Raw genomic sequence first — 27,128 nt, forward strand, 5'->3', positions numbered from 1 at the left:
CCTCTGCCATCCCATATCTGACCTGTGGATGAAAGTTGTTGAGGATGTGGAGAACGGACCATTAGGCTCCATGGTGAAAAGGGGCTGGGGGACGGAAAACATTAGGGTCTGTGCAAAAGATGCACTATGTTGAAACATTCTGCGTAAAATAGATGGTGTGGAACCGGAAAGTCCAAGGAGGTGAACCTCTGATTCTTTGAGGATGGGATGCTGGGCATGGAACGGGGGAGCACAGGGTGAAGAGATGGTGGGCACGCAACCTGGGAATCTACAGAGAAGAGATGCTGGAACGGGATGGTGTTTGATGATCGATACAGCGGAATTGTGGGGCGGGTGCATTCCAAGCTCTGCCCTTTCCTCTTGAAATGCTGAGTGACCTGCTGGGAAAGCCCCTTTTAGGAGGAGAGGGGTGTGGGTGGGAAGGGCACCTTTGTGTCGCGCAGATTGGTCCAGGTCATGCCGGGCTTTGCTGCGGCATGCAGAGAGTTGTGTTCTGGTTCTGGTGGGAGGAAGGGGGCTGAGGCTCTGCACTGCAGCAGAAATGAACCTGAAAAGGTCTCAGTGACACTGAAGCCTTTTGGAATGCCTTTGGCTCTGCTGTGGCCAGGGGCAAAGCCAGGATTGTCTAACTAGTGGGGCCTGAAGCTAATGTAGTTGGCCCGACCGCAGCGACACTAACATCTGTAAATGCCCACACAGCGCTGCTGAGTAGGCATTTACAGATTTTGGGTGGGCCTTGCCCACTCGGGCCCTACCCTGTCTCCGCCTCTGGCTGTGGCACTGCCTCTCAGAGGCTCTGAAAGACTAACTTTTTCACACGGTTTGCAGCAGTCATGGACGTCGTACGCACCTGCATAACACTCACCAAGTGTTATCCAATCATGAGGCATATAGCTCCTGGCATGACAGGAGCTAAGCGTCTCAACTCGGAGCACGGACAGCAGCTATTCATTTTATGAGAGGATTGTGTCTTAATGTGGGGGTGCTGGAGTATGTCTCCCTCTGCTGGAGACACCTGCGAGTTGCAGGAGACTTGACATGTATGAAGATGCTCCAGGGGTGATAATGAAACATAAATACAGTTCATTTCTTAGATAGGATGATCACCAGCCAGAAGTGTCACCAAACTATACCCACGAATGGTCAATGTATTCCTTTAAATGGCAGGAAATAACACCAAACTATCAATAGGATTGTTCATGATTTTCGGTCAGAAAACAAATGACAGTAGGGTGTGTTATGAGCTGTTGTGCCCATAGAGCAGTGTGTTTGTGCACGTAAAGTAGAAGCAGCGCAAAACTAGAGAGGTCACTTACAAGCCTGCTTCATCTGTGCTTTTATTATGCAAACAGAAACAGAAGACTGCAGTGGAAGTTTCTCAATGTAAACGCTACTTACTAGTGGAGGCTGGTGAATCTTCGAATATGCAGGAGCGACCAACCATAGCGAGAGAGCCAGTTGTAACCAAAGGGATTCTACCCCTGGAAAAATATTTAAAATGATGGGTTAAAATGGTGTCTTTTACAGCACACTTTCTGTTAGGAATTTGGTAAATAAAATCAAACAGTATGGAATAGTTTTTTTTTAATGTTAGCACGTGAACAAATCCAATAGATGCAAGATATTAACATGGCACAGGAGCATTATCCAACACATTTTTATGATGCCTTTGCCCACAATATATGCCATTATAAAAAACATGTTCACGCTGTCTGTGCCAGTTGGCTGCACCAATGCCAGTATTAACATATAAGAATTTACTTTTTACCAGTATAAAATTCCATGCATCAGTAAGGAAATATATTCAAACTAGGTGCACCTATGTAGGCCAGTATATCCACATAATAATACCATGTTTGCTTTACTCTTGATTCCCAGTAAAAAAACACCATTCCACAATAAGAAAGTGTATTTTGATTTTATTTTATTTTATTTATAAAGCACACAAGTTGACCTGGAGGCATATAGGCGCTAAACACACAGAAACAAAGGCCATACACAACACAAAATCCAACAAATTACATTAGAACGAAAAAGATATATTATCTCAAATAATTGTAACATTAGAAGCAGAAAGGCAGTTCTGCAGAGTTTTTACAGTGGCCAAGGAACACAGGTAGATTGCTCTGCCCACATTCTACTATGGCACAGTAAACATTGTTGACTGTAGTCCACTCCTTGATTTGTGTCCTACGTAGGAATCTCAGATCCTGGATTCTAATACATACAGACCCTGTTCTTGCTTGTAACCAGTGAAAAACCTTATTTCTTAGATGTTGTCTTGATTCCCACTGTGCAAGTCTGTTAATACCAGTCAACATAAAATGTGTATGGTCAAAAATTCACTCCCTTTCGTTAGAGTCTTGGATCACCGGCATTCTCAGCTTCTTATTATAAATCACCTTCTCCGCCGATGATATGATTGTTGGTGTCCCTGGTTAATATAGGTTTTGATTTCCCAGCAGGCACTACTTTAGCTGCCAACTTCGATACATCCTCGTTAGCAGGGGTCAATTGGATATTACCTCCCCCATCCCTGGTAGGATCTTAAAAATCTGCATCAATTATTTGACAGGCTATACACCTCTTGAGGGGAGAACTCTGGGCATTGTTCTGGTGAAGTTGATACTGTTTTGACATTGGATAACGTCAGCAATGATCCCTTTCTTAATATGTTGCCAACCCACCCTATGGCTTTCCCCCTAGGGCCAACTTATCGTTCAACTGACGGTCTGCACAATGATTTCCACAATAGCATTATCCATACTCTTAGTTGGTGATTGTAGAGCTTTTTCCACTATTTTCCACTGATTCCCCTAAAGGGGTGCATTCTACTGGGTAGCTTTCAGCAAAGAGCTCTTTCTCTAGAATCCCAGCATTCTTCGGGCAGATAGAAATAATTTTAAACCCTACCATGTCAACTGTAGACATAATTGTTGCCATTCCTTCACCCTAAATTCCTAGTTCCCCTTTTTCTTCCCAAAGACACTGTTTTCTCCTAGAGCTCCATGCAAGGACCATTGATAACCTAGTATTGTTAGGAGTAACTTTCCCAGGCATTTTGTGAGGTTCCACTAAATCCCATTCCCCAGGGCCCACTCTAGCCAATAACAGAGATGACGTTTTAGGTGATTTTGTTTACACTGACTTCACCAATGAAGGCAAGTCTATCCGTAATAACACTCATCATGTTTGCTTTACTCTTGATGCTGTAAGGACCTCATGGTGGCAACAGTAAAAACAGACACAAGTGATCACAGTTCAAGGGTGTTTATTAAACTGTAAATGCAGGGTGGAAAAACGCCTAACCTAAACCTAAATCTAAGATGGGAGCAAGCTTCGACCATCAAATGAAAAACAAGGCAGTCCTTGGGGTGTCTTGTCAATGGTTTTCAACAAAACGAGCAAACAAATAAATAGTTATTTCTAAATGACTGTTGGGGTGATGGCTTTCCACCCCCTGGATCTACATCTGCTGGGGTAGGACCCAGTTTCAAACGCCAGCCTCCCTCCTTTGGGTTCCCTATGGCTTTTTCTTACTTTTCCGAGTCTGAATGTCCTTTTAAACAGTTCCTCAGGGTTCACCCCTGTTTGTCAGCCTGCATCTGCCGGGTTTACTCCGGCCACCTTTTGCAAAACAGTTCACTGTGGATATCCTTTGGTCGGGTTTAGTCCTGTGAACACACTGTTCATAGGGACTTCCGGCCTAGCCCCTTTTTGTTAGCATCCCTCTGCCGGGTTCACTCTTGACAACTTTTTAGACTTTGCCCCTTTTCCTTAGCATCCCTTCTGCCGGGTTCACTGTTGCCAACTTTTACCACACATTTCACTATGGACTTTAGACTTCGGCCCTTCTCGTTAGCATCCCTCCACCGGGTTCACTCTTGCCAACTTTTACGACACACAGTTCATGCGCTAGTTTCACCAAGCAGGATTAATTTCCCTCTCCTTCACAATTACCTGTAGGTCAAAGACTTTTGACGGTACAGAGGATTTTACAAGACCCCTCTATGACCACTTTGACCTCTTTTTTCCTCTCCCCAAGGCCTTCTGGTTATGTTAGTTTCTACCATTGCGTAATCAACCAGAGTTTCTTGCGTGAGCACCCCCGTGGTGACGGACTCCTTTGCTGCTGGTTTTCCACCTTTTGAATCAATAGCTCTTTAAGCCTTTCACAGTTCAAGTTAGCCGTTGGCTACTTTTCATTCAACACAGCTCGGTTTCTTATCAACTCTACCCTTGACTCACTGGCTGTGATGTACCGATTGGCTGTATTTCTTCTTGGAGTCAAGGTTGGTACCACAGAAACAAGCATCTCTCCCCGGCTGGTAATCACGCTGGCTATTGTTTGCAGTCTTATGTTTCCTACGGTGGAGGTTTCACAGACCCTGATCGGAGAGGGCAAAGCCACTTCTCTCCTTGTCACCCTCTCAGTATGTGCCATCTTTCACTTTCTCTTGAACTGCTGTGCTAAATTAGCTCCCACGTCGTGCAGTCCGCCTTGCTCATCCTGTGCTCTCATGCTACACCTATTATCCCTGAGGCAAAGGGAAAGTGCCATCAGGTGTGTGTAATTCTTGTCAATTGCCTGACTTTGCCTGACCCTTGTATTGGGACATGTCATATAAATGGCTCTAGTGTTAGTCCGTTATCTTTCATGGTGTGCGAAAGTGCTCATGTCCAAAAAGGGTGGGGGGGCAGTGTTTTGGAATATCCTATGTGCTAGGAAGTGGGAAATGTGTTGAAAGAAGGGGGATACCGCGTCTCACCAGTCGGTGTCCCACTCCCACTCCATAAGGACCCCCCATCCAGATGATCCTCCCTTACTGGTCCACCCCCAGGAACTGGATCCAATAGCGAAGGCTGTCTCCTGGCCACCTGGATGACAGATCCCCGGGGACTAGCCAGGGAGACACCTTCAGGTTTCTCACATATCCTTCCCCTATGCGAGTTGGATATACCTGTTCTTTGTCTAGATTTCCTGTGGTTAAGACTAGTCAAAGAACAGGGGTGAGAGATGTCCAGGAACTCTTACATATTCCACTGATCGGTTTTCATAAGTAGAGGTGAAGTGGACTTATCTGACTCTCTACAATAACCTACGAATTGGGTTTCAAAGGCTGTCTTGGGCTTTATTGGTTCTGAGTTTTCCCTATCCCATACTGGAGAGTATTGGGAGTCGTTATTTTCTTCCGGGAACCTCTGGGGCAGAAAATCTCTGAATGGGGAGGAGATTTGCATAAGAGAGTAGAGAAGATGGGGAAGTCTCGCTCCGGAATGACTTCCTCAGGGAACCCTGGGAATATAGCTGTTGGTATTTCACAGGACTTGCCCAGGATTTCTATGTGTACTAGTATTTTAGAATATATTTCGTTGTCTCCATGTAATCAAGTTACTCAGACTAGAGTTGCATGGTTTAAGTCTTGTGATGTAACTAAATCGTCCCGTATAGCGCTCTGCTTGCTACCCCAGTCGCTTCAGGCCTTCACCTGCTTCCCATTCACCCAAGCCTTTTCATAGGTAACCTCGGTAGGGGTTTGACATAGGCAGATGCTAAAGGCTCTAGCTCTTCCTCGGGTCCTTCCCACTCTTCACCCTTCAAGCAGCCTAGGTGCATCACAATGTCTAGCTAGATGTCCCTTTTCTCTGCAGGAAAACATACCAGAGGAGGTGGTTTCCTTCCTTTTACTTCCTCCCTTCGGCTTTCATCTTTAGGTTTTGGAGCAGCTTTTCTGATTTCTACTCTTTGGCAAGGCATCCCTTCCTTGACTCTATATGTCCCCCCATGTTTATCTATCCCTGGGTTTGAGGCCGAAGGATGGGTTTATGATCTCGTCGATCTTCCCATTGATGGGCTGGCTGGAAGTATTTAGCTGTATCCGAGTGGTTTTGCACAGTCTCAATAGCCAATAGTCTATTTAATTGAAGGATGGATTTTTGCAAAAAAGTGGTTAAGGAATTAAAATTGTTCTAAGGTAATCATCTCTGTCAATTATAGAGTTTTATTATTAGTCCATAGAGTTACCGTGTTTTTGACCCGTTCACCCATCTCTAAGCGGGTTTCTCCCGGGTTCAACCTAATGACTTGTAATTTCTGCCGATAAAAATAGCAGGTTTACCTCACTCTTTTTAACAAGCCCTCCTTGATGGATAGGAAGGAGGCTCCCTGTGCAAGGTTTAGCAGTTGATATTAAGTTTGGAGTTCCCCTTCTAACAAGGTTCCCAAATAGCATTTCTTAAGGTTCTCTCCTCACCCAAGTTGTTTGGCCAGGCGCTCAAAGTTTAGGAAGGGATTTCCCAAATCTTCAACTTCGAGATAAGGTTGAAGTACGCCTTGGGGTAGTAAATTCCTTGCCTGTAATTCAGTTAGTCTAGTGAGATTTTCCTGGAGCCTGTTTTCGGCTTGTATCTGATGGGCTGCCAATTGAAAATGAGCCCCCCAGTGTAAAATCTGTGGTTTGCAATTCTTCTACCCCCATTTTGAATGCTACTGTGCCAAATGTGTTACCACTTGTGTCCACCACCACTGAAAATGAGCACCCCAGTGCAAAATCTGTGGTTTGCAATTCTTCTACCCCCATTTTGAATGCTACTGTGCCAAATGTGTTACCACTTGTGTCCACCACCACTGAAAATGAGCACCCCAGTGCAAAATCTGTGGTTTGCAATTCTTCTACCCCCATTTTGAATGCTACTGTGCCAAATGTGTTACCACGTGTGTCCACCACCACTGAAAATGACCCCCCAGTGTACAATCTGTGGTTTGCAATTCCTCCAACTCCCATAGTGCACCCGTGCACACCACCCCACTTACTCTCTCCATGAAACCCCCTCCAGCCACTACCGAACCCCATCTTAAATGCGCTATGATTAACGCTAGGTCCATCAATGCCCACGCTCTAGACATCCACAACCTCCTAACCACCCATGATCTCGATCTGATCATGATCTCAGAAACATGGCTACACGAGGCCTCCGGCCCTGCGCTCGCACTCGCACTACCCCCTGGATACTCCATCACTAGACAAGATCATCTATCCAAAGGTGGAGGCGTAGCAATCATTGCCAAAGACTGCTTTTCTATCAGGAAGGTAGAGAAATCCTTGCATAACAACAGTGACTACCTCACAGTCAAAATCAACCTCTCTCCCCAATGTACCATTGCTGTCCACATTGTCTACCGCCCCCCAGGCCCAACAGGTGACTTCCAAGCCTCTCTCATCCACCTCCTCTCTGACAACCTCAAAAAACAATCTAAAGCCATTCTCCTTGGGGACGTTAACCTAGGTCTCCTGGACAGTAAGGACCCAGCAGCCAAATCCCTTGACTCAGCCCTCAAGGCTCTAGGCTACAATAATACCATCTTTAGCCCAACCCACACCCAGGGCAGAACTCTCGACTGGATCGCACAACATAACTGCCCACTCATCATCACTGGCAACACTCGCACCCCATGGTCAGACCACCACATCATCACCTTCAGCATCCTCACCACCTGCTCCACCACCCCCCCACCCTAACCACTGCCACCCTGCCTCATCAGAAGCTCCCGCCAGCTCACTAAGGAAAGACTACTGCCCTTCCTCCAAGGCCCAGCCTTCAGACCCCCTTTCTCCACTGACCCAGAAACACTCGCTACAGCCTACAAAGTTGCCATCATAGCAGCTATTAACTCCATTGCCCTCCTTAAACCCTGTAAGTCTAAACCCACCACCCATTCCAACTCATGGTTCACCCCGGACATCCTCACAATCCGCAATGAAAAAAAGGCTGCTCTTACTCAGTGGCAAATGTCCCACTCTGACAAAGACAAAATGACCTTTAAATCCTGCTCCACCAAATATAAAAAAGCAATCACCCAAACAAAGGCCAAATCCTTTGAATCCAGAATCTCGGAAGCCCAATCCAGCACCAAAGAAATCTTTGCCATTTTCAGGGAGCTAGAGACACCTACCCGTGCCCCCCAGAACTTCACCAAAGACAAAGCCTGGTGTGATGATATACAAACAGCCATGAAAAATAAATTGAGCCTGCTCCAAAACAAAATATTAGCCACCAAGCAAGCCCTACCCAACACGCACACCCCTATCCCACCACCAGCCCTGGACCCCCCCCAACCATTTTCATTCAAACCCATTCTACAAAAAGACATCATCAACATAATGAGGAACATCAAACCTTCCAACTGCAAAGGTGATGGCTGCCCAGCCACCATTATCAAAGGCTGCACTGAGGCGCTTGCTCTCTTCCTTACAGCCTTTGTAAACGCCTCATTTGCCACAGGGAAAGTCCCCGCCTCCCTCAAGGAAGCCTGGGTCCGCCCTCTCTTAAAAAAATAACTCTCGACCCCACATCCCCCAACAACTATAGACCTATCACCACTGTCCCGTTTCTCCTCAAAATACTGGACAAAGCAGCCTACCTGCAGGTTCAACACTTCATTGAAGAGAACAAACTCCTAGAACGCTGCCAATCTGGCTCCCGCCCCAGACACGGGACTGAAACTGCCTTACTTGACCTGAAAATCCAGATGGACGATGCCAGAGACAGGGGCAAACAGGCACTTCTCTTACTTCTCGACCTATCTGCGGCTTTCGACCTCGTTGACCATGACATCCTATGCCACCACCTCTCCTCTACTGCCAAATTCTCCCCTCAAGCCACAGCATGGATCACCTCCTTCCTACAAGACAGAACCATGCAAGTATTCTCTGACCTAGCATCCGCCTCACCAACTATCATACTCTACGGTGTGCCCCAAGGCTCCTGCCTCTCACCCACCCTCTACAACATTTTCACACGACCCCTTTTCCTCATCCTCGACGCCATGGGCATTTCATATACTAACTATGCCGACGACACACTGATTCTCCTCACCCTCACTGGCGCCTCTGACACTGACTCCATGACCCTCAGCAACCTCTACAACACCATCCAAGCCTGGACGGCAGACAATGGACTATGCCTCAACTCTGAAAAGACTGAACTCCTCCTGGTAGGCTCACCCGACACGCTGAAAAACCTAGACTCCCAATTCAGCCATTTCACCATAGATTCCATCAAAATACCTGTCTCAGAATCAGTCAAAACCCTTGGAGTCTACTTGGATTCCAACCTATCCATGGATAGACAAGTCAACGCTATAGCCTCTGCGGCTGCATATCATGCCAAACTAATCAACGCAGTCAGGCCCTTTCTCTCCAAAGAAAACTGCACAAACATAGCCAGAGCCATCACTGGATCTAGGCTTGACTACTGTAATGTACTCTTCCTAGGCACCTCCAACAAAAACCTAGAGAGGTTACAAATCATACAGAACAGTGCTCTCCGGGCAGCCCAAGGCATTGCCAAAAGAGAACACATATCAGAGGCCAGAAAACTAGCCCATTGGCTCCCAATAAAACAAAGAATCATCTTCAAGACTCTGACACTGACCCACAAGTGCATTCACCTTACTGCCCCCGACTACCTCTCTCAAAGGATCCACCCCGTCTCCTCTACTAGGCCAACCAGATCACCATATACAAACATGCTGTCTGTGCCATTAATAAAAAAAGCTAGAGCGGGCGGATCCAGCTTCCCATATCTCGCACCCACCCACTGGAACGCCCTACCTCCCACAATGCGAGGTGAGACCTCCCTCAGTGCCTTCCACAAAATCATGAAAACCAACTTATTCACATAAGTTGCGCCGCACCAGTGATATCCATATCAAATTCATATGTTCCTACTGCATAAACTGTATTGCAATGACTAACTGTATCAACCAAAATATCAGTCTTATGCCTTGTAGAATTCATAATGTACAACTGAATGCTACTATGCCTTGTAACTAAGCTCTTGCAAGTAACAGCGCCTCAATGCCCATGGGCTGCTAGCGCGCTATATACATTTAAATAAATAAATAAATAAATAAAATAACTGAGAAGTCAGCACCTCTTTCAATGTGGATACACTGTCAGAATCTAGGAGATCAACTATTTTGTTTTCCCCTTTTGGTGGTACCACAACTATTAGCATGGGTTTCAATTGTTATCAATTGAATCAAATTCCACCCCTGACACCATATATGAGGAACTCATGGTGGCAACAGTAAAAACAGACACAAGTGAATACAGTTCAAGGGTTTTTTTATTAAACTGTAAATGCAGGGTGGAAAAACGCCTAACCTAAACCTAAATCTAAAATGCGAGCAAGCTTTGACCGTCAAATTAAAAATAAGGCAGTCCTTGTGGAGTCTTGTCAAAGTAAAAAGGCCTATTGTAAAATAAACGATTGCCAAATCCTTACAACTAATTACAGAAAGAGTGTGGGATAGTGTTTTCAATAAAGAAAGAAGTGTTCACAAATAATAAGTCAGGATGTGATTGGCATGGGTCTTCCTTCCCCACGTTTTGAGCATGGGACAAGGTGGATCTCCTGAGCACAGCACACACTTGAGCTTTCCCAGCACGACAGTTCCGTATCGGCTTTCAGTTCTTCGATGGTTAAGTCTCTTTTCAATAAAAGTCTCTTGCCCTCGAGGGCGTGATGTTTATCAACAAAACAAACAAACAAATAGTTATTTTCCAAATGAACATTGGGGTGATGGCTTTCCACCCCCTGGATCTCCCTCGGCCGGGCTCAGACCCCTTTACAAATGTCAGTCTCCCTCCTTCGGGTTCACTATGGCTTTTCTTACTTTCCAGAGTCTTAATGTCCTTTAAAACAGTTACTCAGGGTTCACCATGGTTTGTCCGCCTCCCTCTGCTGGGTTCACTCTGGCGACCTTTTTGCAAAACAGTTCACTGTGGGTATCCTTCGGTTGGTTTTATTCCTGTCAGCACACTGTTCATAGGGACTTCAGGCCTCGCCGCTTTTTGTTAGCATCCCTCTGCTGGGTTCACTCTTGCCAACCTTTTAGACTTTGCCCCTTATCGCTAGCATCCCTCCGCCAGGTTCATTCTTGCCAACTTTTACAAAACAGTTCACTATGGACTTTCAACTTCACCCCTTCTCGTTAGCATCCCTCTGCTAGGTTCACTCTTGCCAACCATTACGACACACAGTTCACACACTAGTTTCACCAAGCAGGATTAATTTCCCTCTCCTTCATAATTACCTGTAGGTCAAAGACTTTCGACGGTACAGAGGATTTTACAGGACCCCTGCATGTCCACTTTGACCTCTTTTTGCCTCTTCCCAAGCCCTTCGGGTTTCGGAAGTTTCTACCATCGGGTAATCACCCAGAGTTTCCTGCGTGATCACCCATGTGGTGCCGGACCTCTCTGTTAATGGTTTTCCCCCTTTTCCATCAACAGTATCTTCAAGCTTTTCACAGTTCAAATCAGCCGTTTGCTTCTTTTCGTTCAACACAGTTTGGTTTCTTCAACTCTCCCATCGACCCGGCTGTGATGAATCGCTTGGCTTTCCTCTCTTTGGAGTCAAGGTTGGTACCACTCAGACAAGCGTCTTTCCCCAGCTTGGTAATCAGCAGAGAAGGGTCTTGTGTACCTCTGACACCTGCTGCAAGACACAGTGGCTATTGTTTGCAGTCTTATGTATCCATCTGTGGAAGTTTCATGGGCCCTGATCGGAGAGGGCTTGTTTGCTTCTATCCTTGTCACCCTCTCAGTATGCGCCGTCTTTCGCCTCCTCTTGAACTGCCGTGCTGAGTTAGCTCTCACGTCATGCGGTCTGCCTTTCTTGTCCTGTGCTCTCGTGATCCACCTCATATCCCTGTGGGCCGTCAGGTGTGTGTGATTCTGGTCGATTGCCTGACTTTGCCGAACCCTTGCATTGGGACATGTCAAGTAAACGGCTCTGGTGTTAGTCCATTGTCTTTTGTGTTGCGCAAAAGTGTTCGTGTTGGAAAAGGGGCAGCAGTATTTTGGAATATCCTACGTGGTAGGGTGGATAAAAGGTGTTGAAAGAAGGGGGATACCATGTCTCACCTGTCGGTGTCCCACTCTGACTCCCTAAGGACCCCTCATCCAGGTGATCCTCCCTCACTGGTCCACTCCTACAAATTGGATCCAATAGCGATGGCCGTGTCCTGGCCACCTGGATGACAGATCCCCAGGTATTAGCCAGAGAGACACCTTGAGGTTTCTCACACTGCCCAGTATAAAATGCCATGCCACAGTTAGAAAACATGACCAGACTGGCTGCACCAACTTGGGCCAGTCTAGCCATATAATAACAGTTATCATGTTTGGTTTGGCCTTGATGTCCAGTAGAAATAGTATCCTAGCAACCCCCTTCCCCTAAAGAGATACACTCTGCCCCTTCACACACGCAGTGAAGGCGCACACACACTCATACAAAAAAAAAACATACACTCTCATTAACATGATGACGCAAACATACAAAATACACTCTCTTTTCCTAATTTAAAGTAGCATGAACCATGGTCCCCCACCTCATATAACATCATTACATTGATTCATGTTATATGTGTTAGAATTGTCAGCAGAGTCTGGTCAGACTTTAAAGTGGTAAAGCTCAAAGATCACACCGAATTGGATAAATCAAACCCAAACCAACTAACTGATGCGTCTCTCACTGTTTTTTCCCCTAAGTATTGTGTTGCAATAATGGGTGGAAATGATTCATATTACAGCACACATTTGCAGAAATGTCATAGTGGAAACAGACTTTGAAGATACATTCAATTCTGATGGGAAGACATGAAGACATTAAATGCTCCAATAGAAGCTATGTCAACAACAGTAAAAAGTAGCACTCTTACTTTCCACCCAACTTCTCCATACCCCTGACCATCAGTGTTTCCTCTCGCCCCCACTCCTGCTCGCCACTCGCCGTCCTCCACTGGAATGACAATCCCCTGACATCCAAGTTACAGTTTTTCTTAATGTAATAGACCAGATACATTTTGCAAAGCTTTCTGGATGGCAGTTTTCAATTTGGATATTTTCTGGGATTCTTAATAAGTTGGTGTTTAGAGTTTGGCCTTCTGACTTGTACTTGCTCAGTCTTATTTTTCCCTTTTTTAGTGAGATCTTTTGTGTCTGACTATCCTGTTTTATAATGGACACGTCAGACAATGCTAGCTCTAGGCGGGCATGATCGCTTTCACCACCGGGCTTGATGTTCAGCGATGAGCAACTGGAGAATAGGGCCGATGAAAGGAAGATATAGTCTATTATTGAGGATGGTTTCCCTTGCTGCCAAGTTGGAGCTGCTGGGACATCCTCCGCCACTGTGCCGTTTCGTCATTTTCAAATCCCATGCATTCAGGAATTCTAACCATCTTCTTCCTTTGTCAGAGGTTCTCAGAGATTTTTTTGCCTTGTTCTCTTTTGAAAGTTGCATGCATTGTGTATTCAGGTTCCCTGCAAGTATTATTTTGACTCCCCCAGAGTCCAGCTTTATTTTTTCCAGAAGTAAGGATAAAATAGACAAAAAGGCATGAAGTTTGATCCAGGCGGGGTTCCAATAGATATTAAGGACTATGAATTGAATGTCTTTTTCATATGATCTTAATTGAACTTTGCAGGCCTGGATACCCAATTTATTATTGAAAAGGAGGTCTATTTTCTTACTAGTAGAGTTCTCAAATGCCATCAATAAACCCCCTGACAGTCTGCTTTTAGCTTTTTTATAACGCAGGCAGAGTATATAATGTAAAACCCTCAATTTCTACTGGGTTAACCAGCCACCAAGTTTCTTGGAATATTATAATGTCATTATTATCAAAAATGTGTTTTTTCATTTGCATAGATTTAAGGGTATTGGAACCCTGCGTGCTCCAACTTACTAGCCTAAGTGGCTTTTTCCTACAGAGATCCTGTTTCCATTCCTAGTTTCTGAAAGATTTTTCTCAGAATTTCTGGAAGAAGTGTTAAGATTGCCTTGTTGGTTTCCTTGGTTGTTTTCTCTCTCTCTTATTAAACTAGTGTCTTTTTGGCTTGACATTGTTCGCGACTGCTCCAATTTGGGACGGTCCCTTTCTGTCTGTCCTCCGTTTTTGACTTCTTCTGGTAGTGAGCGTTAGTCTTTCAGGCCATGTTTCTCCAATTCCTTTGTTGCCTCCAGAATGACCTTTAGTGCTTTTTTGGATTTAAGGCCTACTTCAGCGATATGGACATTCTGGTCCGATGGAAAATGTATGAATTCCATATCCTCTGTCGGGAATAAGTATAAGTTTGCAACTTTTTTGAAGTGTGATAAGATCACACTTCTGCTGAGGAACTTATGTTTTGGATTCTTTGCTAATGTCTTGAGCCAAACTCTCGCGATAGCATAGGCCGATCTTTCTTCTTTGACCATCTCTGTCGACTTTCCAGCTTTGTTGCTCTTTTCAGAGATGATGGTCTGTTTTTTGTTGCTCTTTTCAGAGATGATGGTCTGTTTCCCTTGCCCCAGTTGTATGTCCTGAATGCTAGGGGATGTTTTTCTTTCCACTATTGCCGGTTCTACTTTTTTTTACTTGCCTTAAAAAAAACTGGTGATAATTTCACTTTCTTTTCTTGTGGTTTTGGACTTGTTGTGCCACAGTGTTTCCTGTTGTTTAGTGTTGGACAGTTTTTCCTTAGAAAAATTGGAGCCGATGGTACAGTTATTGCCAGTGATGCAGATTGGGTGTAGTTCCTTTCTGCAAACCCCTTTCTATAGATTTAGTCTCCTTTTGATTGTAATTCCTTTGCAGGCTTGCAGACCCTGCTGGATGTTGTTCCGGTTGGTCTGTTTGTTGCCCACACTTACATTTATGATATTGATCACTTGGCTTGGATTCCTTGGGGGTGTTTCTTTCCGATCTTCTGAGGTTTTTCTAATGTTTTCACCCCAGAATCCATGGGGATTTCCTCCCTTGTATCCTTAGTTGCCGGCCCAAGTGGTTTAAGTTTCTGTTTAATAACTGGGGTTTCCTCTATTGGTGGTAATAAGACAATATTTAGAAAGGATTTCGTCTATGAGTTCTTCATTTTCTTTTTTTTTGGTTCTCTGTTTTTTCACAATCTTTCTTGTTTATCGGTGAGGATTTTTTTTGTCTCCTTTATCTTGCTTCTCTTCTCCTCTTCTCCTTACTCTCTTTCTTCTATGATAGTTCTGTTGTCCGATTCCCGTCCACTCTATGGCTCTTTCTTCTGTGGTCATATGGCTTTTTTCCAATAAGGTTTGTGGAGGGTCTATTGACTCCCCATTTGCCCCTTCTGCTACATTAGCTAATCTTCGGAATTCTTTCAGCGTTGATTCTGAGAGAGGTGTGTCGTCAAATAGATGATTCAAGTCATCCTCTCCCTCTGCACTTCCAGGTTTTTCAGCCGAATTCTTTAAGGAGTTCAGGTATTGTGAGAGTTCCTGAAGTAGACGACCAGCATCATCCTCGTGAAGGGATTTTTAAATTGCTGAAATGTCCAAACCTTGTTTTGCGACTTCCAGTCTGGATTCTTTTATGGTCGGAATTATTATCGTATTGATAGCATTACTGATCCCCACCATGGCTGATTCTAATAAAATCCCTGCTTGGGATTGTACCTCCTTTTTTAGTTGATCGAAGACTGTGACCAGCAAATTCAGTACGAAGTTCAGGACTGATAATGTAGCTTCATTTGTTTGTACATTTTCCAGATTCTCAGTATTGTCTGATGCTGCCAGTCTCTCAGGTCGATTTTTATTTTCACTGATTTGCTTTGGGGTCTGCTTCTGATGGCTATTGTATTTTGTCTTTCGTGTGTTCGAATCTTGAAGGGCAGTACTTCCCATTGGATTAGGACTACAGTCTGCATCTCCCACCAGAGAGACTTGTTCCATCTCCCTTTGCAGGTCAACAGCTTGTGGGACAGGATTCAGATTCAGTGTGTCTTCTCTTTCAAAGGTGGTCCTCAATTCTTCTTTGGATTTTTGTAGTAGTCACAGTATATTCTAGCCCTTGTTTCCATAGGGCAACAGTGACTGGTTATCTTTATTGATAACCCCTACTTGAGGTGTAAGGCAAGAGTGGTCCACATGTAATTGAGCCGGTGGGATTTCCATGAATGACCCATCCCACTCTGGTGTTCTTATTCCTTCAACGAGTACACCACTACGTAGATTGTACTACATTGCTTTTGTCTTTTAATCCACCCTTGGCTGAGGCCAAGGACAAGTTTTGCAGTCCTGTTCTGGATAACTTGTAGTGGGCGAAGTGTAGAGGCAGGGAGATTTAGAAAGAGGCTGTTGCAGTAGTCTAGCCTAGAGAGGACCAGGGCTCTGGAGACAGTGAGCTTCTGGGGGAAAGTGAGAAAAGGAAGAATACCTCTGAGGAGGTGAAGCTGATAGTGTGACTTGTTAGAGACATCAGAGATGTGAGGAGAGAAGGAGAGGGTGGAGTCGAAGATGAACCCAAGATGAACCCAAGGTTTTTAGCCTCACTGGAAGGAGCAGGTAGAGGGTCCAGGGTGGACGGGCAAAGTAAGAGCAGAAAGGCGGGAGCAGGAGTCCCATTGAGGAGGCTCTCGGCCTTACTGGCATTAAGGCAGAGATTGTTGGAGGCACACCATTCCTGAATAGCAGACAGACGATAGAAATACACTTAGTGTGGGCCGCGCTGTCCAACCAGATCGCTTCTCAATGGTCAGCAGTATAGATAGCACTTCTCGCCCGGCTGAAGGGGTTTGAAGTGCAGACTTTCTATTTACCTATAGAGTTTTCGCCCAAATCTTGCAAAAATGCCCCAAAAGTGTTGAAAACATTGCTCCTTTTCTAGGCACTTATCAGAATTCATCACTTTTTTTATAGCAGGAATTCGTCCCAAATTACACTGTGGCCCCCCCACGCCCTCTTGTGCAGCTTCACCTCAAGCTTCATTGGAAAAACTGCAGAACATCCGGAACACAGCAGGCAGAGCCATACTTATTCTGTAACGCACTGATCACATATGTGCAGCACTCAAGTCTCTTCACAGGCTTCCAGTTAAACACACATTAGGTTTGAGGTCCTCTTTGCCATCCAAGGGACGGAATGGCGAAGGGAACCCACCATCTGCATGAAACATGTTCGCATAGTGAAAGCGATTGTAATTGCTGTTTCTTAGTGAACTAGTCGAACCTGTTCTTGCAGTGTAAGAGAAATAGTGGATACAGGCGCGAATGCAAATAAAATCACTCCAATCAACGACATCCTGCCGCCCGCAACAAGGGCTCGGATTGCAGGTCGAAACATTTGCAAGCAGGTGAAAGATCTGAAGTACATGGGATAGCAGCAGGCAGGCGAACATAGGGCATGTATTGGTTCATATCCCCGTTGCACTAATGGAAAAGCGTAAATAAGCAGGCAACGGTGGTATTCGGGGATAGGGGTGCAGTGAAATGTGAGTACAGCAAGAAGTGAACCGAGCCGAAATTGCGTATATCGCAGGTGTCTGGCCCTTCAAGTCAAGTCATTAAACATGTGAGACAGCAGTTTAATGATAGCCAGCCCTAAACATCCCAGATTTCCTCAAATGCACTATCTGTCCCTCTACGAGCATCCACCTGCTTTCAATGTGATGACAATTACTACATCTCAGGCAACCGCTCCTCTAAAGAACCCCCACTGGCAATGTAGCAATGGAAATCTTCTGAGAGTCCCTAAATTAAAAACACCATTGTCTGTGTAGTTTTATTGGCTCGGACACCAGTGATAAAGTGCCCCAAAGTTGCAAATGGCAATTCATTCATTTTACTGTTTGAGTAGCACATAAAGGGGAGTTTGTGGGAAACCTTTCTTACTAGTGGTGCAATTTAAATCATAGTTGTTTAATAACACTGCTCAAAACTAATATCTGCACAGTGAAGTAACTCATCAAACTGGCCCACTTTAACCAAAACAAACGGCCCACACCGGCATGTTGTGCCTGCAGTTCGGGGCATTGCCTATAGGCAAGTCTGAATCCAGTCACAGAGCTGACAGGTGATTTAGTTCATGATTTATTTAATTATTTATTTATTGTTTGTGTTAGACGCTTATAAAGGAAGTAAATACTGTTTTAAAGTGCCCACAGGGATACAGGGAAGGTACATGGGAGAGAAAAACAGTAGAAAACACAGGAATATAAAATAAAGTTGGGAAAAAATGAACAAACCTACTATGCCTTGTGAGTATTCCAAACGCGCAAGTGCAGCAAGGAATAGGGCAGTGGGGGAAGCTGATGAGGTGTCCGTCCTCGTGGGAGAGTCACAGATGAAGTGCAGGGTATGGTAAGTGCTACACAGCCTGGCGCTGCGAAAGGTGGAGAAGTGCAAGCCTCCAGGGAGGAGGGTTGTGCTGAGGCAAGTGCTGAGAGACAGAAACAGGGCAATTGCGTGTGGCGGTCAGGGCCCTGAAGATGCAGAAGGACCCTGTACACCAACCACAGCGACTGTGAGCTATAGCAGAGGACAGAAGAAGGGAAGGAGAGGAAAGGCATCAGGAGCTTCCAGAATTTAGGAAAGTCCTGCTCAAGACGCAGAGGAAGGGGGAGGCTGTTCCACAGGAGAGAGCCAGCTGAGGAAAGTGATCAACCTCTGGCCTTCTCTTTAGCTAAATGCTTTACACTCAGAGAGTTGGTGCCAGAGGAATGTAGAGGTCTAGAGGGAGAGTATTTAGTTAGAGAGCGTTGCAGATAGAGTGGTCCCTGGCCCCAGACAGCTTTGTGGATGATGCTGATGTATTTGAATTTAATCTGTGCAGCAACCGGGAGCCAGTGAAGACTTTTTAGGGCAGGAGAGATGCGATCCCTGGGTTTAAGGCCAAGGATAACTCTTGTTGCCCTATTCTGGATTAACTGGAGGGGTCGCAGAGTGGAAGAGGGTAGATTCAGGAGAAGGCAGTTGCAATAGTCAAGCCTAGAGAGAACCAGTGCTTGGGTAACAATGAGCTTCTGGGGGAAATTGAAAAAAGGGAGAATTCCTTTGAGAAGGAAGAGCTGAAAGTGGGACTTCTTGACAATGTCCTGAGTGTTCAGGAGATAGGAGAGAGAGGAGGTGAAGATGACTCCAATGTTTCTGGCTTCAGAGGAGGGAGCAGGGGGAGAGCCGATGGAGGATGGCCAGAGTGAAGGGAAGAAGGAGGGAGCCGGGTCCCAATGGGAAAGATCGCAGTTTTGCTGCCATTGAGGCAGCGATCGTTGGAAGTGCACCGGGACTGGATGCTAGATAAGCAGTCTGCTGGGATGATGGAGGGTGCAAGAGCGAGTCAGAAGGAAGTTTGAAAAAGAGTTGAGCATTGTCTGCATAACACTGGACGTTGTGGGAGAAGGAGGAGATGAGGAGTGCCAGCTGAGCAAGCTAGATGTTAAAGAGCCAATGGGAGAGGATAGAACTCTGGGGAACAGCAGAGGTGGAGAAGGAAGTAGGAGAGGAGAAGGAGCCCAGGATGACTTGGGATGTGTGGCGGTTAAGAAAAATGATGCTTTTTAATAAACCTATTTGACTGTCTCATGATTGTACCTTTGTGCTTGAGCTTTACATGAAAAACTACAAACCTTTCTCTGTATCACCCAACAGGTATTTGGATGGGAACCAGTTCACCATGGTACCAGGACAGCTTTCTACATACAAGTACCTACAGCTTGTGTAAGTATTCTTACTCGGATAACATAGGTGTAAGGAGATGCACCACAATATCTTAACCCTGTGCTTGCTGAATGTAGGAGCCACTCCATAGGTCTCCACTGTAAATGCATCAGCTAGGCCGAACTTCTTCTATGTATCAGGCCGTGGAGGCTTCTTGTTAACAGCAAGCGGTTCACCCAGGCTCCTGCACAGGTTGATCGTTTCTGCTTTGGGAATGAGAATACCATTGATGTAGGGAGTTAATGTGGCCAACTGAAAATCTGCCAAAACCAAAATGGCTTCAGCCTTGTGCGTACAGACCCAGTGATCGAAGACCAAATTGCAGTAAATTTGACCCAGTATTTAGTTTTTTTGATGTTTACTGACTTTTTAAGAATTCAAATGGATATGATACACGAAGTCTGCCTGAACGGCGGCGCCACAGTACTAACATACACTCAATCCACACAGGACGAGAGAAACAAAGACTTGCGCTCCAGAACCGTTCTGGTTCAAAACAAAGGTTGTTTCAAAATAAAACATTTTAAAACTATCTCGTCGATGTTGCCATTGATTTTTCCATGTCATGGTAGATGAGTGTGGAACCTGAGATTATCATTATAAACGGGTTGGGTAATGTTTGTGGCACTCAGTTTCAACTAGTTGTTCTGGCATTCTGGTAAAAAGAGCCATGCTGCATGCTGAAGTCCACACCAAAGCAATTCCTGGTTTATGAGGGGTAGCCCCCTACTTATTTAATGCATATCCGGGATAGTCCCTAAACTATGCTTTGCATCTAAATCTGCCCAGCTCCACCCTGATGCGGGGAAGCTGATAAGTCTACAGCTTTTGATGTATGTCACCCCCTGCTGCCTATTCCAGAGATCCTACATATCTTCGCCAAGCTCCCTGCCCTCAGTATTCACATTACACATGTCAGTATCACTCTGTGCATGAAAAGTGTCATTGGGAAAAAGGAAGGGAGGGATGGGTGCTGGTGCATGAACGCAAGTGCACCTGTCTGTGTATATCCATTTCAATAAAAAGAAATTGACTCAAATGTATGTCTTGTTTCTTTTCAGGGACTTAAGTAACAATAAGATCAACTCTTTGGGCAACTCGTCCTTCACCAACATGAGCCAACTCACGACACTGTAAGTCATTTTGATCTGACTAACGCTGATTGCGCAAGTTATGGATTCAATGTATCGGATGTCCACATGTTCACAAATGTGGTGTGCCCTAAGAGCAAATATCTAAAGATCTCAGCCCCAAAAGATGTCCCTAGTAGGATCCTCAAATTCCCAAACCTCTGATATGACAGGATCCCTCTATTAACTTTGCCCCATCTACACCAGCTCAACTATTTACCAACTTTAAGATGGGTTTCCTATTTCCTTCACCAATCCAAAAGAGACAGTGGGCCTGATTCACAGAAGCATTGTAGAATGGCGCAATCCCATTGAAAAGCGCTCTGTGAATCAGGCCCAGTATCTACTAACATGCTGCTAGTTAAGAGTGGTAGATGTGCAACTCATTATAATGAAATCCTTAAACTGGTTATGCTCTGGGACCTTCCCCGGATTGAATGAAGATTTGAATCCGTGATTCCTCTGATCACCTGCAGGCCACGGCTTTCACATCGGATAAGAAATATTTGTGTCAGTACCATTTGTTAAGAAGTTGTAGTTAGTTTGACTTTTGTGTTGTCTTATGTAAGTCATTGGTCTAAGCTTAGGAAATGTTCCTACTGCTTTTTATCGAGTGAGCAGAAACATTAACATCATGTTATGGAAACTACCATTGCAGGAGATCTGCAGATAGTTTAGTTTACTTAGTTTTAATATTTATAACGCGCCATTGGCCCAGGGGCAAAAAGGTGCACGCATACAAAGACAACCCTGGCAAAGATACCAATTCGCAAGACAGGACAGTCCAGATAGAGCTGCCAATTCCAGCCCTCCAAATGGAAGAGTCCAGTTGGAATTTCAGAATGACTTTGAACATAAAATCGACTGAAATGCATGATATGCAAATGTCCCTTTTACATATTCATTGGGCATAGCCAGGAAGTCTTACATGATTTTACTCTTTGGCAGTTGCCCAAAACAAGTCACAGCTTCCTTAACTCTGCCAAAACATATGTTACTTCAAAATATTTACACAAACAGAAACTGTCCAGGTTGATGTTACATTTGTTAGCTCAAGCATTATCAACAGCTCCCGAGTACTCATGCTTTGAAAAGCACTTTAATGAGAGTCTCAAGTGATGCTGGGGAATCTGGAGCACTCTCAGTCATTAACAAGGGTCATTATACCCTCTCCACTGCTCTGACGTACTGTGTGCCATAGCGTCCCTCCATCGTTGATGAGATATTCCAGGTACTAAGAGATCCCCATTTCTCGTTTGCTGATTATATAACCCTGTGGTGTTCCCCAATAACTCAGTCTTACATTGACAGATCCGGCCACAGCAAACAGTGACCCATCACACCGATGCCAGTTCCTCAGAGATGTTAGGTGACCTTGTGCATCACCCTATTAAGTACACACATTAGCCACAGTCCATTGAGTATACTTTGGCTGGGTGGAAATGTAATCATTTTAAAAGTGAATTTAAGAGATGTAACATTTCTTCACACTTGGTCATGCACCACAGAAAATCAAATTGATACCAAATTGCTGTTGAACCCAACTCAGATTTCTATTATTGAGTGGTATTTATCTATTTCAGTTGGCCCTGTGTGATAACACGTGTCTCTCCCTTAGACATTTTCAGGAGGGATTTAACCCATGACGTGCATCCCAATTCCATAAATTAGATGAGAAAGACGCTACAGAACTTGGGTTTATTTGTGATTTGCCCTGATTTGACAAAGGCATAGTGTATGCCGAAACACGTGTTATTACACAGGGCCAACTGAAATAGATAAATACCACTCAATAATAAAAATCTGAGTTGGATTCAACAGCAATTTGGTATCAATTTGATTTTCTGTGGCGCATGACCAAGTGTGAAGAAATGTTACACTACTTTTTGTGAAACGGAGTAGAGGGACTCATGTCTCCGTTTTTGCCTTCATACGCATGCAACACCTTTTCAAAACTACAAAGGGAATATAGGGCGCAGAGGCCCAACAGTTGATATGTCCCAAGAAGTTCCTCATGTGGTTTCTGAATTTAAGAGATGTCTACAGCTTTGCCACACACGTAACAGTTCCATTAAACAATGTGCAGCCTTGATGGCCACAAGAATAAAAGAGCGTGGACCCTACTACAAGTTAGGTAGTATTAACCATGTTTATGCCGCCAAATGCATTGATCTGTTCCAATGTGGGAAGTATTGCGAAATCTTCCTGATTCCGAGTTATGGTCATTCCCCATTTTGAAGATGCACAGGATTTCAATGGGCTTGGAGCAATTACCGCCACAGGTAACTTCATAGCATGCAGTTTTCTCGTTTTCTGGAGGAAATACCCCCCATGCATGTGCTGTGTGTATTTCCTCCAAATGTGCTCCAAACCTTTAATTGCGTATGACTGGAAATACAGGCTGCAAATCTGTTACTTCCAGTTTTTCCAGATCCCGTCAAACTAGTGATGAGGGGGAACATGGACAGTCTTAACCAAAAAGGGCACAACTTGAATTGCTGGTGTTTTCTCCTGAGTGTTGATCTTCTGTAATATTGATTTGTGTGTGTGTGCTTGATCAGTAACTGACAATATTGATACTTGTTTTTCACTGAGTGTCTTGCATATTTTGCAACCTATTTTTCTCTCTATAGGATACTCAGCTATAACTCTTTACGCTGCATTCCGCCACTAGCTTTCGAAGGCCTACGCTCCCTGCGGCTGCTGTAAGTTGCCTCATTTTGTTATGAACTTCCGTCTTGATTCCACATAAGTTCTGTAGTTCAAGTCAAAATGCAAGTTGGCCTCATAGGCCTAGAGTACTCTGTCATTGGTTGGATCAGAGATTTTTAGAGTTTAGCGTTTAGTGTTCAGCGCGTGTTGTACCCTAAGTCTTGTTCACAAGGAACGTCCATGGCCCCTGCCATTAAGCATTTTCAGACAGAAATGATCAATCGACACAATGCTTCCAGTGCTGCTGTTAGGTTTATTGCATCTGCTTTTTCTAAGAATTAACCAGCTTAGTAAATCAGAGCTAAAGTCGAGAAGGACAAGCGACACAAATTGTTAGGCAAGGCTAACATTTATGGTAAATTAGGCATCTCCTCATATCTATCAGCTGCATAGTGGAAGAAGTCATCCTGGTATGTAACCTGTGTATAATATCTTTAATAAAATCTTTATAGAAACAATAGGTATTCATATTCACATATGTTAGTTGAGCAGGCAGAGTATGGAATGTTCCAAAAAAGATGGTTTCAGAACTTCACCGCTGCCAAAAACAAACAATCATGGATAGCATTATCAAATAAAGATTCATTTCTTTTTTCATTACTAAAAATGAACTGAATGTCTATCATTCCTTATAAGATTCAGTTTTTGTCCAGTAGCGACTGTTGAAATGTCAACAAGGCAGTGTGTAAACGTTTTGCGTAAATAGTGTAGAGAAATGTAAGGGGTTACTGGGACGGTCTCCACCGTGTTTACATTTTCCAAAAATTGGGCCAAAATAGTTTACTGCACAAATCCCAGAAGAAATTGAATGAACACCCATAGCATGTACATCAAGTTCTAAAGTGGGGGCGGGGGGACATCAGGCTTGAGATCTGCCATGGTGGACAGGAGCAGGTCTCTGCAGCCAATCTGTTATGTGCCCATTAGAATAAATGTGTTCTAAACAGAAACCTGGATTTGCAGTAGACCAGACAGATATTTGTGCCACGTCACTGAAGCAGTGCTATGATATAGTGCGCCAGCAGCGCATTCGGAAAAAGAAAATCAGTAATTGCACCAGATTTAAATAGTGTGTCAGGAAATAGAATTATACTAATTTGAAAGACTGTGCCAGCAGATATAATGCAGACCATTGTTCCTGTGCGAGCTAATGAAATAATCAGAATTTCCATGATATAAATAAATACAATCAGAATTCATGTCAAGGAGCTGTCACCACATTAAGGGATGGTTTTAGCATTTGTGAGTGTTTTCAAACAATCCCGGATTGTTCGGTGTCCGCATCTGTCTCCAGGGGGATTCCAACAAAAATAGTCTCAATTTACAAGATGAGCAGCATTGCTGCTCAGATAGACCATATTACTTACCAATTTGCAAGATTAGCAGCATTGCTGCTCAGATGGACCATATTACTTACCAATTTGCAAGATTAGCAGCATTGCTGCTCAGATGGACCATATTACTTACCAATTTGCAAGATGAGCAGCATTGCTGCTCAGATGGACCATATTACTTACCAATTTGCAAGATTCCGCCTCATTTTTCAATTTCTTTAGATTAAATCTTGTGAAGCCGATTTCCAGTGCAACACCATTATAGCAGATATTTCCATGCCAGTTTTAGCAGTACCATACCCGTTTCCAGTTAAGCATACTGACTGCTAGTTTAAATATTCCCATGAAAATGACTACGCAATTTCTAAACTCTCCCCAGATGACGTTCATGCCAATTTGAACAGTGACACTCCAATCCCATGCTAATTTCTCCAATGCACCCAGAAAATAACTGTGCCACTTTCACATTAGCCCAGGATATTGCTCGCTGCCACTTTCATATTGGCTCAGAATATTTCCACAAGACATTCCACATTGCCCACAGAATATTTGCTCATGCATCTTTCCAATAGCCCAGACATTATGCGCTATACCACTTTCACATTGACCTAAGAAATCACCCCATGTCGCCTTCCATTGACCTGAGAATAGTCACTTCCCTACAGGAAGTTGACCATTGCCACAGAGAGTTGCCTATTGTCACTTTCCCAGTGCCACCAGAGTTCCTCATGCCACTTTCTCAATGGCTTAGGATATTGACCAATGCCACTTTTCCATTTCCCCCTGCGATTTTCACATTGATTCATGTTTTTCCCTTTTGCTATAAGAACATTGCCCAATGACACTTTTGCATTCTCCCTTAGCATTCTGACACACTGTTTTCCCATTGCTCCCAGCATGCTGTCTCATGGTGTCGTCCCTTTGCCCCATATCTCTTTCCGATTCCTCACAGGATAGTTCACCATGCCCTTTTCACATTGCTAAGCATATTGCCAAATGCAACTTTCCTGTTCCTGTCCTGTTTCCTGGTTCCTGTTGCCTCTAAAACATTGCATTTTTCCCCTTTCCAATTGTCTGTCAACATTGGCCCATAACTGTTTGCATTGTCCCTGACCATGGCATTGACCCTGACAATAGTTCTATGTGCAGGTACCACATTGCTTCATAGACACACATGCGTACACCACAGACACACACAGACACACACGCAAACCCATACATGACATCCACACACACCTGTTCACATACTCACATTATGTGAACATACTCCTATTCAAAGGCATAGGTAGTCTCCTGCCCATGTCTATCTTAATACCAAGCACAGCGTGTGCAAGCTGTTATGCCTGGGATGAAGTAGGTGTCATGCAATACCAATACTATGTAAATGGATTCCTGAGAAGGGCAGACGGACAGCACATGCTCAGGAGGTGCCTTACCCAGCACTGCGACATTATTCAGCTGCCTGTCCTTGATTGTGCATCAGGCTGGGGCAAGGTCAATAAGCAAACACCCCACAGTAGCCTGCGAAATGCAGGGAGGGGGCAGTGTGATGGAGCCGCTTCCCTCAAATGGATAGTGTATTAGACACCGAGTACAGGAAAAGGGACACCCAACAGCACTGTCTGGAATCCCTGGTTTCACAAAATCCCTGTGCTGCACACAATTCAGTAACAGGGATTGGCGCTAAAGCACACCGCCAGGCCCTGACCGAAGTGCAGCACTGAGTAGGATTTCACACTAACACTCACCCCTAAAGCCAGCTGAGAGTCCCATACTTATTTTCAAATGTGGGAAGGAGGATTTCCACCCTCTACTGGATTTTAAGAGGACGCTAAATTGTTGCTCTTTATGTAATGATGACATCATGTGTGGTGTTCCAGCTCCTTATAGTTTCAGACATGCAGGAGGAAATTGGCCCAAAATATACTGACAAATTATATAAATTGTAAAAACTATTAATCATTATCTATGCTATATTATGGCAAATTGGAGGCACAGCAGATTGTCACAAATCTTGCCATGCAATAGTAATGATGCACAGAACTAAGTGCTTAGAAGACAGTCAAAACCCTTGTAAGGATTCATCGGATCACGTCACTTCTCCCCAGGGGGGAGCCATTCCCTGTGAGGCTAGGGAGGTGAGTCTGCTATGCAACAATGCCCCTAGAGGTGGTGGAAAGCGGGACCTCACAGGGAGAGACTCCCCTCATGGGGATAAGGACTCCCATTCCGTGATGGAACGTTCTTGCCCGTGAGACCATGAAACCCAAAAGGTCTGCTGAGAAACAATCTGAAAGCACTACTGTATGTTATTACAATACTCCTTCCTTTCTTCCTCTAATAATTAATACCACCCAGATAGAGAAGTCTAGAATAAACATACAGTCTGAGCTCCAGTCATCTTCAAAGAATACTGTGAAAAAGTAGATTAGTGG

At 44.5% G+C, this 27,128-nt stretch overlaps 1 protein-coding gene across 1 annotated transcript in view; it reads left to right on the forward strand.

Moving 5' to 3' along the window:
• Positions 1–27,128, forward strand: part of SLIT1 (slit guidance ligand 1) — a 1,063,959-nt gene that overhangs the window by 884,093 nt on the left and 152,738 nt on the right. The window contains exons 23-25 of the mRNA XM_069611588.1: positions 19,449–19,517; positions 20,579–20,650; positions 23,281–23,352. Coding sequence (XP_069467689.1) covers positions 19,449–19,517; positions 20,579–20,650; positions 23,281–23,352 — 213 coding nt within the window. The remainder of the gene's footprint in view (positions 1–19,448; positions 19,518–20,578; positions 20,651–23,280; positions 23,353–27,128) is intronic.

Source organism: Ambystoma mexicanum, chromosome 8, assembly GCF_040938575.1.
Source record: "Ambystoma mexicanum isolate Mex_15411 chromosome 8, UKY_AmexF1_1, whole genome shotgun sequence".
In the NCBI taxonomy this organism is placed as follows: Eukaryota; Metazoa; Chordata; class Amphibia; order Caudata; family Ambystomatidae; genus Ambystoma; species Ambystoma mexicanum.